We start from the raw sequence: 13,429 nt of genomic DNA, 5'->3' as shown, positions 1-13,429 counted from the left end.
GCCGCGGTTTTCGGCGCTCTCCTGCTGGGCCCCAAAGAAGGAAGGCAGGAAGAAGGAGAGCTTTATTCTTCGTGCCTTTTTCCGCCTTCCTTCTTTGGGGCCCAGCAGGAGAGCGCCAGAAACCGCGGCATTAGGCAGTAGCCGGGGGGCAGCTGCGAGTGGGAGCCCCAGGTTGGAGGCACTGGCAGCGCCCCGCCCAGCTGGAGCTTCCCTGGCGTCGGCGGCAAGTGTCCTTTGGGGCCGGGCGGGAGGGCACTGGCGGTGGGGGCGGTGGGGGGGGTGGCTGCAGTGGCCGCAGGCAGTCACGGGGAGATGGCGGCAGCGAGAGGGAGCTCTCTCTCTCTCAGCTGACTGCAAGCGGGAGCCCTGACGGTGGCGGTTGGACGTGCTGCTGGACACCGTACATGCTGGCGCTGCGGGCCTGGCATACACGGCGTCCAGCAGCACGTCCAGCTGCCGCCGTCAGGGCTCCTGCTTGCAGTCAGCTGAGAGAGAGAGAAAAAGAAAGAAATAGAGACATATAAGAGAGGCAGAGAGAGAGAGAGAAAGAGAGACATAGCAAGAGAGGCAGAGAAAGAGACAGAGTGAGAAAGAGAGACAGCAAGAGAGGCAGAGAAAGAGAGAGAGAAAGAGAGACATAGCATGAGAGGCAGAGAGAGAGAAAAAGAAAGAGAGACATAGCAAGAGAGAGAGACTTAGCAAGAGAGGCAGAGAGAGAGAGAAAGAGAAAGAAAGAGAGACATAGCAAGAGAGACAGAGAGAGAGAGAAAGAGAGAAAGAGAGAAAGAAAGAGAGATAGCAAGAGAGGCAAAGATAAAGAAAGAGACATATAGCAAGAGACAGTGAAAGAGAGAGAGAGAGCAAGAAAGAGAGAAAAAAGCAAGAAAGAGATAGCAAGAGAGACAGAGAGAGAGAGAGAGAGCAAGGAAGAGAGAAAGACATAGAGGAAGGGAAGGAGGGAGAGAGAAAGAGAGGAAGAAAGAAAGAAAGAGGGATGAAGAGAGAGAAAGAAGGGAAGGAAGGAAAAGAGAAAAAGAGGGAGAAATAGAGCGAAAGGGAGGAAGAGAGAGGGGTTTTTTGTCCAAACTTTTCTTTAGCCCGCCCGCCCCCCGCCCCCCCTTTCAATGTTCCCCAGGATTTTGAAAATATGAATAATGTGCCGCGGCTCAAAAAAGGTTGGGAAACACTGCTGTAGGCTGAGGGGAAAAAAAGTGGTGCATTGTTTTCTGGGCAACCCTCGTAGATATGCAGGCAGACATCATTAAATAATTACATAAGCTGAAAAACTCTAATTGAAAACCTTTGAATACAAATTATTTGAGTCTGTTTGAAAATGAAGTGATGTCAACTCTTATAAGAACCAGCTTTCTTATAAGAACTGCAAGAAATCCAATTTTAAGAATAGTTTGCCCCAATCAGATTTATTGTGCCAACAGGCAATAACTGTTACGTATGAGCTTTACTAATTAAATTTTATTGAGATAACACATTGCATGATCAAACTGTTCAGGTTCTATGTGTGCCTTTGCCAGAAATTGCAAAAAGTCTCTTTCTTGTTAAAAAAAAATACATAGTTAATTCAAAGCACTCTTACAGGTGTGCTTAATATTGTGGCATTCTTTAGTGTAATATCATAGAAGCCTACAACATAGTATAGTGCTTCTAAATGATAACCTGTGGAAATGAAGTAAATATGGAGTTTAATGTTTTTTTTACAAGCCTAATGGCATAAATAGAACAGAATGCACTCGTATTTATTTTGCAGTTGTGTGTCAATTTTTTGTTTTTTTCTGTCCTGCCAAATAAATTAGTAGCTATATGCATTAAAATGTTTATAGCATCAGTAGTTGTAACTGTCATGTATAAGAAGGAATCCTTAATGGTTTGTGTTGTATTGTGATACCAATCTGATATATTTTTGATAAAAAAAACCCAAACATAAAATATGACTTTGTTTTTTTCAATAGTCTATGGTGCTACTTCTTCAAAGCCAGCGGCAGTACATCTTTGAATATGACTCTTCAGATCGGCTGCATGCTGTCACTATGCCAAGTATAGCTCGACACAGCATGAGCACTCACACCTCAATCGGCTATATTCGAAATATTTATAACCCACCTGAAAGTAATGCTTCAGTGATTTTTGATTACAGCGATGATGGAAGGATTTTGAAAACATCTTTTTTAGGAACTGGTCGGCAAGTTTTCTACAAATACGGGAAGTTGTCCAAGTTGTCGGAGATTGCATATGACTGCACAGCAGTGAATTTTGGATATGACGAAACTACTGGAGTTCTGAAGATGGTTAACCTACAGAGCGGGGGCTTTTCTTGCACTATCCGCTATCGTAAAATTGGCCCTCTGGTTGACAAACAGATTTACAGATTCTCTGAAGAAGGTATGGTCAATGCTAGGTTTGATTATACCTATCATGATAATAGTTTTCGAATAGCTAGCATCAAGCCTATAATAAGTGAGATCCCTCTTCCAGTTGACCTCTATCGTTATGATGAAATCTCAGGCAAAGTAGAGCACTTTGGCAAATTTGGGGTAATCTATTATGATATAAATCAAATAATCACTACGGCTGTAATGACACTGAGCAAACATTTTGATACACACGGACGGATTAAAGAAGTTCAGTATGAAATGTTCCGGTCACTCATGTACTGGATGACAGTGCAATATGACAGTATGGGAAGGGTTACTAAGAGAGAATTAAAGCTGGGGCCTTATGCCAATACAACTAAATATACGTATGATTATGATGGAGATGGGCAGCTCCAGAGTGTGGCAGTCAATGACAGACCAAACTGGCGTTACAGTTATGATCTAAATGGCAACTTGCATCTCTTGAATCCTGGGAACAGTATCCGATTGATGCCACTGCGCTATGATCTAAGAGATAGAATTACGCGACTAGGTGATATGCAGTATAAGATTGATGATGATGGTTTTTTGTGTCAAAGAGGTTCTGACACATTTGAGTACAATTCCAAGGGCCTCTTAACAAGAGCTTATAATAAAGCAAATGGATGGAGTGTTCAATACCGTTATGATGGATTAGGAAGACGAGCTTCTTACAAAACTAACCTGGGACATCACCTTCAATATTTTTATGCTGATCTTCACAACCCAACTAGGATAACACATGTGTATAACCACTCAAATTCAGAAATTACCTCTCTGTACTATGATCTGCAAGGTCATCTTTTTGCAATGGAAAGCAGCAGTGGAGAAGAATATTATGTTGCCTCGGATAATACGGGTACACCACTGGCAGTTTTCAGTATCAACGGTCTAATGATCAAACAACTGCAATACACAGCCTATGGGGAGATCTATCACGATTCTAATCCTGACTTCCAAATAGTCATTGGATTTCATGGAGGGCTATATGATCCCTTAACAAAACTGGTCCACTTTACTCAAAGAGATTATGATGTTTTGGCTGGACGTTGGACCTCTCCTGATTATACAATGTGGAAAAATGTTGGTAAGGAACCTGGCCCATTCAACTTGTATATGTTCAAGAGCAACAATCCTCTCAGCAATGAACTGGATTTAAAGAACTATGTGACAGGTGAGAAATAATTAAGTCTGGAAATCTAAGGAACATTGTAAAAAAAAGTGTAAGAATGCTATTTTGCTCTTAGGAAACTCATGTAATGTCAAGTACAAACTCAAAATTCTTCATTTTGAGCAGGATAGGAAGAAGATTGCACTGGTTAATGAGCCAACTCCTATGGTTTTGAACAATGGTAATATAATCATGCATCCAGTCCTGTGGGTTTAAGATCAACCAGACTTAAGCGCACATGATTATATGTATTTTTTAAAAGAAATACACAAGGATTAGATATGCATTAAATAAATCCATGTATTAATAACTGTTTTGGATTGAGCAGAAGAATCACACTTTCTGAATGTGAATTAACCTTACTGATGTAAAATGTGAGGAGATTTTATAAACATACTTTGCAACAATTTGCACACACATCCCCATTGCTTCTTCTGTTATATACAGCCATTTAATTCAGCGGGATTTCGCAATGCTTTGAGATGACTCATACGCTAAGAATATAATTCAATGTTTGTCAGCCAGTGGTTTGTATTAATGATAAGTTGTAGTGTTCTGAGTAAGAGTTGATTTTCTTTCCCCAATTGAGAAAGAAGAGAGCAGGGAAAGTGGTCAGAGCTGATACAGTGTTTATTTATTTAATTAGATTTATAGACCGCCCTTCTCCAAGTGGACTCAGGGCAGCGACTTAAGTTTAATAGAAGGTGCAGAAGCAAAGTAATTCTTTTTCTCTGGGTAACTCAAAGATTTGAATTCAATAATAAAAGTAAAATAAAATGATGTTTGCATAACATAGCTCTCTTATTTGGAGATAAGTATGTATTTATGCAGTGATGGGCTCCTACGGGTACGGTTAGGAACACAGTACCGGTAGCAAAATTTTGATTTTTTTTCCCCCCCCCTTCTGGGCTCTGGGTATGTTTTTTCTGTCACAGTAAATGAGGTTGAATGTGTATAATTTTAGAAGAGCTCTGTGTGCATGTGTGTACATACACTTTATATAGTAGATAATCAGAAGTGGGCTACTGTCCGGACAGAGGGGGATGCAGTGGGGTAGCGAAAATGGAGCTCCACCCAATTTGCACTGAAAGATGTTGAAACAAAATGCATAAGCCACGCCCACAGTGTTGTAGTAAAAATTTTGGTAGCCCATCACTGTATGCATGTGGGTGTGGGTGTGCATACACACACACAAACATACACACACACATACTATTCGAAAATAATATAGAGAGACTATTCTAAAATAACTGTGGGTAATTTCCAGTTTAGTTTTTAATCATAAACTGAAATCAAAATCAAATCTCTAAAGCCAGGTCACAGCAAGCAAGCATACTATTCAGTTCAGCCAGAGAAAGTATAGCTTGATATTTATTTATTGAACATCAGTAAACATCAAAACCAGTGACTGACAAAACAGGACAAAAGGCAGGCATAGCAGGGACAGAAAGATGAACAATGGGCAAGAGGGAGGGAAAGGGCAAAGGACTTAATATCAACCATCTGTATTATCTAGATTTCTATTAAAAGGCACAAAAATTTCCAGGGCTTCGGGAAACAATACTGCGCAATAAGTATGGAGAATCTCAAAGGAAAAGGCCTTTGCTCATTTCAGCCATAGCCCCTTTTATGTACATAGAAGCAGAATAAAGTAGAATACTGATTGAAGCCTCCTTTATTCTGCACTCTGAAGAAAATAATTTGGTTGGATGGAGATGATGTATCCAACAAGAGGAACACTGTCCCCATTTCAGTGGTCTTCAAATTACCTTAACGGATAAATATTGTATGATTACAGAAGTCCTATAAACATGTATGTCGTATCAAGGGTAAAAAAAGAGTTTTTATGTTACTATGTTATTAAGGTTCCAAATCCTTGAAAGAGAAACCAACCAGGCTTCTAATAATAGAGTGACTGTAACAGGAATGAAATTTATTCACATCCTAAGGCAGAACAGGGATCAAATCAAGCCAATAAGAATTAGTATTGGTAAGGAAAAGGGTGCCTTTGATCTCCATTAAAATTCACTCAAGGCCAGTATAGCTATTGCGTAGTCCAGAGACTAGAAATCCTTTTAGGTATAGGTATTTCCCTATCCAAAAATTGGTCAACAGAGTTGGGAGGAACCTTAGAGGTCTTCTACTCCAACCCACTGGTCAAGCAGGAACCCCTATACCACAAATGGTTGTCCAATATCTTCTTTAAAATCTCCAGTGTTGCAGCACCCACAAATTCTGGAAGCAAATTGTTTCATTGATTAACTGTCAGAAAATTTCTCCTAAGGTCTAGGTTGATTTTCTCCTTGATTAATTTTCATCCATAGCATTTTGTCTACAGGAGCCTTGGAAAATAGGTTGTCCCCTTGTTGAATCCCCTTAGATATTGGAACATTGCTATCATATCACCTTTAGTCCTTCTTTTCATTAAACTAGATATACTCAATTAACCTAAGTCCACTAAACATAGTTAAACAAGTTTAAAATAGCCTAATTTTGCTTTACAAGCTCATATCTGAGATCTAACATATTTCCATCCGAAATTTTGCAAGAGTGAATAATTTATTGAAACCGTTTCCATTTTAATTATTTATAAATAGATAATACTCTTTTACTTTAATATGAATACATATGGACACTAATTTCCCAATGCCAGCTGTCATGCCAAAATGGGGAAGGCTTTCTTAAGATGTAAAATAATGTTTCCTTCCACATGTCGCATAAATATTCTACTCTGTTGGTATTAATTTGCCACTTAGTGCTAAGTTATTTACGAGTGCCTCCAAAGAAAAGAAATCAACAGCTAGTCAATAAAAACTTTTTCTGAACAGAATGTGGTACATGACACAAAAAACATGTAACCCTTCCCTGGTACAGAGCTGAAGGGATTGGATACTGTAGCCTAGAGGTTAATTTTCTGCCTTACAAGGCAAAGGCTGCAAGAAAGTTAAGACATAAATTATTAGAGTCAGGGAAATCTTTAATATCATCCATTATGTCTAGGATATAATCCTCTAAGAAAGGATAGATAGATAGATAGATAGATAGATAGATAGATAGATAGATAGATAGATAGATAGATAGACGGATGGATGTCACCCATTCATCCATCCATCCATCCATCCATCCATCCGTCTATCTATCTATGGATGGATGTCACCCATCCATCCCAGAAGCCTTTGAATCACATTCTACCAGTATCTAAGGAGGCAGCCACAATAGAAATATTGTGTAAAAATGGCTGGAATGAAAAAGATTAAAACATCTATCCAACAGAAGTTTTTAACTGATGCTTTCCCAAAGAAGAAGAAACTATACTTAACATCCATTTTGACCATCCTGGCTGAAAGTTATGGAAACTGAAGGTCCAAACAGCCAGAGAAAATCAAACTTGGATAGTTAGTTGATCAACATGTTTTTCTAACAAACAGCTATCCATAAAATTACTGTTTTCTGGATCCTAAATTATTAAACTTGCCTTATTGCTTTTTCTTCTCCTTTTGCCATGGTCTTCCACACCCAGCCCTAGTGATACCTGACACCCTTTTACCAAGAAAGGAAATTGTTCCTTACCTTTTGCAAATCAGAACAAGAATCCTGAAACTTGCTCTCCTTCCTTTTATCTCCTATTTGAATAGCTATTTTTTTTTAAAAAAAATTGGAAGGTAATTCAGGTAGTCCTTGATTTAACAACAGTTAATTTAGTGACCGTTTGAAGTTACAATGGCACTGAAAAAGGTGACCTACGACCATTTTTCACACTACGGTTATAGTATCACCAAAATCATATGATCAAAATTCAGAAACTTGGCAACCGACTCATATTTATGATGGGTGCAATATAAGGTCATAACCTTAGCCCCAATCTTTTGTGAACTTCTGACAAGCAAAGACAATGGGGAAACCAGATTCATTTAACAACCATGTTCCTAATTTAATAACTGCAGTAATTCACATAACTATGGCAATAACAGTCATAAAATGGAACAAAATTCAGTTAACAAACTTTCACTTAGCAACAGAAATTTTGTGCTCAATTGTGATCGTAAGTCAAGGACTACCTGTAGTGCACCATAGATACATAGATATTTCATGGTGGGGGTGCTAGCTATAGCATACTTTTTCTTTCCTTTATGATAATTTTCTAGTAAAAAGCATTCTAAGCATTTTAATTGCGGAAACGTAGAAAAGCTTTTTCTACGAATGTCCTTGCTTCTTTATAGCAACGATGCAGTATCTATCATTTGACTTTTGGAACATTTATATTATCCAAATTGTCAAGAAAAATGTTTCAGATCTCATCCTGCTTTTAATAAGTAAGCCCAGATACTATTCTAGTACTGTGTACCAGCTATCTTCACCTTTCCTAAATGTGCTTATTTTAATTCTTAGATGTGAAAAGCTGGCTAGTGATGTTTGGCTTTCAACTTAGCAACATTATACCTGGTTTCCCAAGAGCAAAAATGTACTTCGTACCACCTGCTTATGAATTATCGGAATCGCAGGCATGTGAACATGGTCAGGTAAGCAGTGACTTTCTGCAGTTACATAATTTACTTTAGTGTTACATTTTGGGGTTGCAATCTAGACATGCTTTGCAATTTTCACATACTTTTTTAAAATGTTGTAGAATTTAATCACAGTTTAAGATATGATAGCACCAGGAGCCGTGTTGGCTCAGTGGTTAGACTGCAACACTACTTCTGCTGGCTGCCTACTGCCTGCAGTTTGGCAGTTCGCATCTCACCAGGTTGACTCCGCCTTCCATTCTTCCAAGGTGGATAAAATGAGGACCCAGATTTTTGGGGGCAACATGCTAACTCTGTAAAATGCTTACAGAGGGCTGTAAACCACAAATCCAATTAATAAAATAAAATAAATGAATAAATATAAGTCTAAGAGCTATTGCTCTCTTATATACATTCCTTAACATCAGGAGAATTAGAAGAATGCACTGGTTGTGCCAGTGCTTTTTGTGAAAGGGATATTTGAATGCTTTGCCTGCCCCTATTGTTTAGTAAAGTTAATGATGAAAAGCACAGCTGATAAGCTGATAAGAGTAAAATTAGTAAAACACTAATGGATTGGATTGAATCAGCTGGACAGATTTTTATTGTGACTTTTGTTTAAAATTCCAGCATATTATTGTTTCATATTTACATTTGAAATATTACCTAAGCTATGATTAAGGAGCTACCCCTGTTATAGCCTGCCAGTGGCCAGTAGAGCTGGCAGCAGACTCAGACAATGAGGAGGTTGGGGAGGGACATGGGCCAGTCTGAAGTCTGGGGAAGGCTCTGATGAGTGCTCTGTGTCAGAGGCAGAGATGGGGCCAGGGCCGTCCAACAGTTATCCGCTACCTTTGGAGTGGGAACAGCTAGAGCTGGTTCCCGAGGTGCACATGCACAGATCTATCAGGAAAGGGGAACAGAGGTCAACTCCAGAATAAAAGGACAAGAAAACACTGAATGGTCACTTCCATAGGAAATAAATAGGAGGCAATTAGTTCATTATTCTTGTGAAGATTGCCTTATCTGAGTTGTGCCTCGCAGAGACTCCTTGCCAAGTATTTCCTTGTTCAGCACTGCGTCAATAAGCTATCAGCCTGGCAACTATCCAAAGACTGAGAAAGTCTGTGTTTGCAACTTACTCTTGAAAGACTGTCGGTACTTTGCTGGATGTGAATGCTAAGACTTCACATTAGCCAAATAAAAGGGGGGGGAGGGTTGGGACAAGGAGTCTGTTTTGGGATTTTGTGATGCCTAGGTCAGATCAACTCCCCCAATAAAATGCTCCTATAGCATTTCACCTCTTAATAGCAGACAATGTTTGTATCTTTATATTAGAACAGTAAGGGGCAACAACAGTGCTGCAGAATCATCATGTCTGTATTTATCATTAATGTCTTTTCCATCTTTTTTTTTTTTAGTTAATTACCGGCGTACAGCAAACAACAGAGAGGCACAACCAAGCCTTCATGGCCCTTGAGGGACAAGTCATATCAAAAAAATTACATGCCAGTCGTAGAGAGAAAGCAGGTCACTGGTTTGCAACCACTACTCCGATTATAGGTAAGGGGATCATGTTTGCTGTGAAGGAAGGCAAAGTAACCACTGGCATTTCCAGCACTGCAACGGAAGACAGCCGAAAAATTGCTTCAGTGCTTAATAACGCTTACTACTTGGACAAAATGCACTATAGCATTGAGGGGAAAGACACCCATTATTTCGTCAAAATTGGCTCCTCTGATGGTGATCTTGTCACCCTGGCCATGACAAGTGGACGCAAAGTATTGGATAGTGGAGTCAATGTTACAGTGTCCCAGCCAACCCTCTTAATCAATGGAAGGACTCGAAGGTTTACCAATGTTGAATTCCAGCATTCCACCTTATTGATTAACATACGTTACGGTCTGACCCCAGACACTCTGGATGAAGAAAAGGCTAGAGTTCTGGACCAAGCTCGGCAACGGGCTTTGGGGTCAGCCTGGGCCAAAGAGCAACAGAAGGCACGGGATGGCAAAGAGGGGAGCCGCTTGTGGACTGAAGGAGAAAAGCAGCAGCTTTTGAGCACAGGGCGAGTCCAAGGGTATGAAGGATACTATGTGCTCCCAGTAGAGCAGTATCCAGAGCTGGCAGACAGTAGCAGCAACATCCAGTTCTTAAGACAGAATGAAATGGGAAAGAGGTAACCAATTAATCTGCTGTCATCCTTGCCTGGATGAATCAGTAGTTACAACTTTTATCTCCTCTCCTAAGGAGATGAAGACCACCGGGGGCACTCGGCTGAGCTGCTTTGGGATAAGGAGTGGCAAGAGAGCTCACATTTTTTGAGTCAAATGCTGCTGTTCAAGGGATTAAGAACTACATCCTGAAGTGGACTAAAGCCAGACTGAACACTTTTAAGTCACTTAAGTTCAAAAGTACCCCATAAATATTACCCACTTGTTGTGGGTCTAAAGAAAAAAATAATAATAATTTCACAACAAAACAAAAAAAAAAGATTGAAAAAAGAAGGCCTCATCTTATATTACCTCACTCCATTCACATGTGAGCAAATGTCCAAGAAATCCAAGAGGGCCACCCACCATCCACTAAGTCAGCTGATGAGGATTACTCTTCAGGCTGCTTGTTTGATAAAACATTCTCGAGGTTTTTCATTTAAAAGCAAAATACAGGTGCATTTAATACATGACTTCTGGGGTGATTTGTGTGTAGCAACTGGAAGAAAGGAGAACAGGAGCAACAGAGCACTGGAAATAGGAACAGGAATATATTAAGGAATATAAATCCGAACTAGCACTCTGACCCTGCTTTTGTCTGGCCTAAGGTTAACTTATTCAAAGAGGGCAGAGTGTAAAGTTCAATTTGAAATTGTGGCTATAAATCACTACTGATAAATTTCATACTCTGTTTGTCTTTGAAGATTCCATTGTGGACAGTAACACAGTTGCAGGGTGTAGTCTGTTTAGATTCAGTAGTTTGTTGGTCAGTTCTGGTAGAGCTGTGGGCATTGTGTTAACACTGTTGCAAATGGGCACCAATTCAGATCACCCTGTACATACATCAGCCAGAAGGCACAATCACTGTTTCAGATTTTAAAAAGAAAAAAATATTAGTGTGTTTGTTTGGTCAAGAAACTGAGACAATCACATTATGGTCACTAAGAAAAAGGAAAAAAAATAAAAAATAAAAAACGAGTCTAATAAGAACTTTGGTACAAAACTTTTTTGTATTATACATGTATGAATTGTTCATTGAGTTTTTATATTAATTTTAATTTGCTGCTAAGCAAAGAATAGAGACAGGCAAAGATAATTTATGGCAAAGTGTTTAAATTGTTTATACATAAATAAAGTCTCTAAAACCCCTGTAAATTTAATGTCTTCTGTTTTAGAAGCAAACAAGAAGCATAATAGGGGAAACATCTGTAATGCAGTGAGAATTACATTAAAATGCTGAATGTTGCATAGAAGCAATAGAGAACAATGTATGGCAGCTATAGGGAAAATTGGGAGCGTAAGTTATTTTAATTCAAAATAATTGTTTCATTTAATTCAAATGATTTTCCACATGTATGGCAAAATGATTTTAAAAGGCCACTGGCAATTAAGAATAAGAACATTAGAACAACATTGTACAACAGAGATTTATCATGTGCCATATGTGTGTGCACCCAAAACACACACACATTAAGGTCATTAAATTCAACCCTTTAAGTCAGTGCAACAATTCAAATTAAAGCATCCCCAGCACAATACTCTCTGATCGCTATCTGATGCATTCTATGAAAGAAAACCAACTCACTTCTAAGTAATTGCTTTGACTATAGAACTACTATGTTCCACAGAATGGCGATATACAATACGGAATCTGTCTTTCTGTAACATAAAACAGTTATTCCATTTCTGACATCCTGAAATTATAGACAACAGGTCTTGATTTTCTTCTGCATGGCATCTTTTCAGGTTCTTGAAGAGTTCTGTATCACACCTGGAGTCTTCTAACAGCTAAACATTCCCAGTTCCTTTCACATCTCTATACTGAGTGATCATCCCCATTTCCTTCTCTGACCTGGACAACCCCTCTGAATTGTGTGGTTCCTAGAACTGATGCAACAATTAAGATGGTGTCTGACTAATGCAGAATTAAATTCAAGTATTATTCGTGATTTAAAAACTAATTCTGAAAACGGGGTTTTAATTAACACATTTCTTTTCTCCATATCATAGAAACAAAGACAGTAAACTCTTTATCTCATAGACGAATGCTGATGAATTACTCCATATAAAGAAGCAGGCAAGCAAACTGAAAATGTTCCTGCTTAGAGAGCCCTTTATATTGGCTCCAAATTGCAGTTCTATTATGCTAAGATGAATGTGGGATTTCAGAATGCACCTACCCAAATACTAAACAACCATTCCATTATCTTGACTGCATTTCCTTTAAAGGCAGGGTCACTGCAAGCACAGAGGGTCAAGCCATCTGTCAAGCACTTATTCACTGGTAGCCCAAATGTTAGAGATAAGTAAAAGTATGTAAAAACTGAGAATAATTACAATGACATTTCTGCTTACAGCTAGACTTACAACCATTGATTCAGTGACTGTTCAAAGTTACAATGGTGCTGAATGAATGGTTGTTTTGACCCAAGAGTTACAGCAGACCCAGCCATAGTCATATGGTCTTGATCTGGACACTGGTCAATCCATATGCTTACAGCTGCTAAGCACCTTGAAAATGATTGCTATTTGCAATCTTCCCTTCTGACTTCGCTGGCTGGCAGTGAAGGTCAAAGGTCATTGGGGTAAGTCTCTTCCACCTACACACACTTTCCCAGCTGCTCCGTGCTTACACCTTGCCGGCCACTCACACATCTTCATGTACACTCCCTAACCTGTGCCATATACCCCCTCACACATTCTCCAATCCACGTGGCACCTCTTGCACACCGCCTTGCATTCCCATACCTCTGCCTTGACCCACATAGCACTTCTTGTGTACCCCCACTACATGAGCCCTAAGCCAGGCGGCATTTCTAATGCACCCCACATGAATCCTTCCCAACTATGTGGCAACTCTTGCACATTCCCTAACCAATCCTGTGTGGTGCCTCCGGTGCACTGCCTTGCATCAGTGTGAACACTCCCAACCCACACAGTATCTCTTTCGCAGTCGTGCACTGCTGCACTCTTCCCGAGTATGTCTCATTGCTGTGTACTCCTGCACATTCACATCAAACCACAAAGACCTCTATGTGCCAGACACCCTCCCTGACTTACAGGATGCCTTTCACACACACTGCTGAACACCCCCACCTCTCATCCTCAATCCCTCCACACCACGTATAGCCT

At 39.7% G+C, this 13,429-nt stretch overlaps 1 protein-coding gene across 3 annotated transcripts in view; it reads left to right on the top strand.

The window, feature by feature from the left end:
- Positions 1 to 11,437, top strand: part of TENM2 (teneurin transmembrane protein 2) — a 1,054,259-nt gene extending 1,042,822 nt beyond the window's left edge. For all 3 annotated transcript variants that reach the window (XM_070739470.1, XM_070739471.1, XM_070739472.1), the window contains 3 exons: positions 1,968 to 3,582; positions 7,969 to 8,099; positions 9,506 to 11,437. In XM_070739470.1, coding sequence (XP_070595571.1) covers positions 1,968 to 3,582; positions 7,969 to 8,099; positions 9,506 to 10,267 — 2,508 coding nt within the window. In that variant the 3' untranslated portion in view covers positions 10,268 to 11,437. The remainder of the gene's footprint in view (positions 1 to 1,967; positions 3,583 to 7,968; positions 8,100 to 9,505) is intronic.
- Positions 11,438 to 13,429: the final 1,992 nt, after the last annotated feature.

Source organism: Erythrolamprus reginae, chromosome 2 (assembly GCF_031021105.1).
Source record: "Erythrolamprus reginae isolate rEryReg1 chromosome 2, rEryReg1.hap1, whole genome shotgun sequence".
NCBI lineage: Eukaryota > Metazoa > Chordata > Lepidosauria > Squamata > Dipsadidae > Erythrolamprus > Erythrolamprus reginae.
This window is presented reverse-complemented; position numbering and strand designations above follow the sequence as displayed.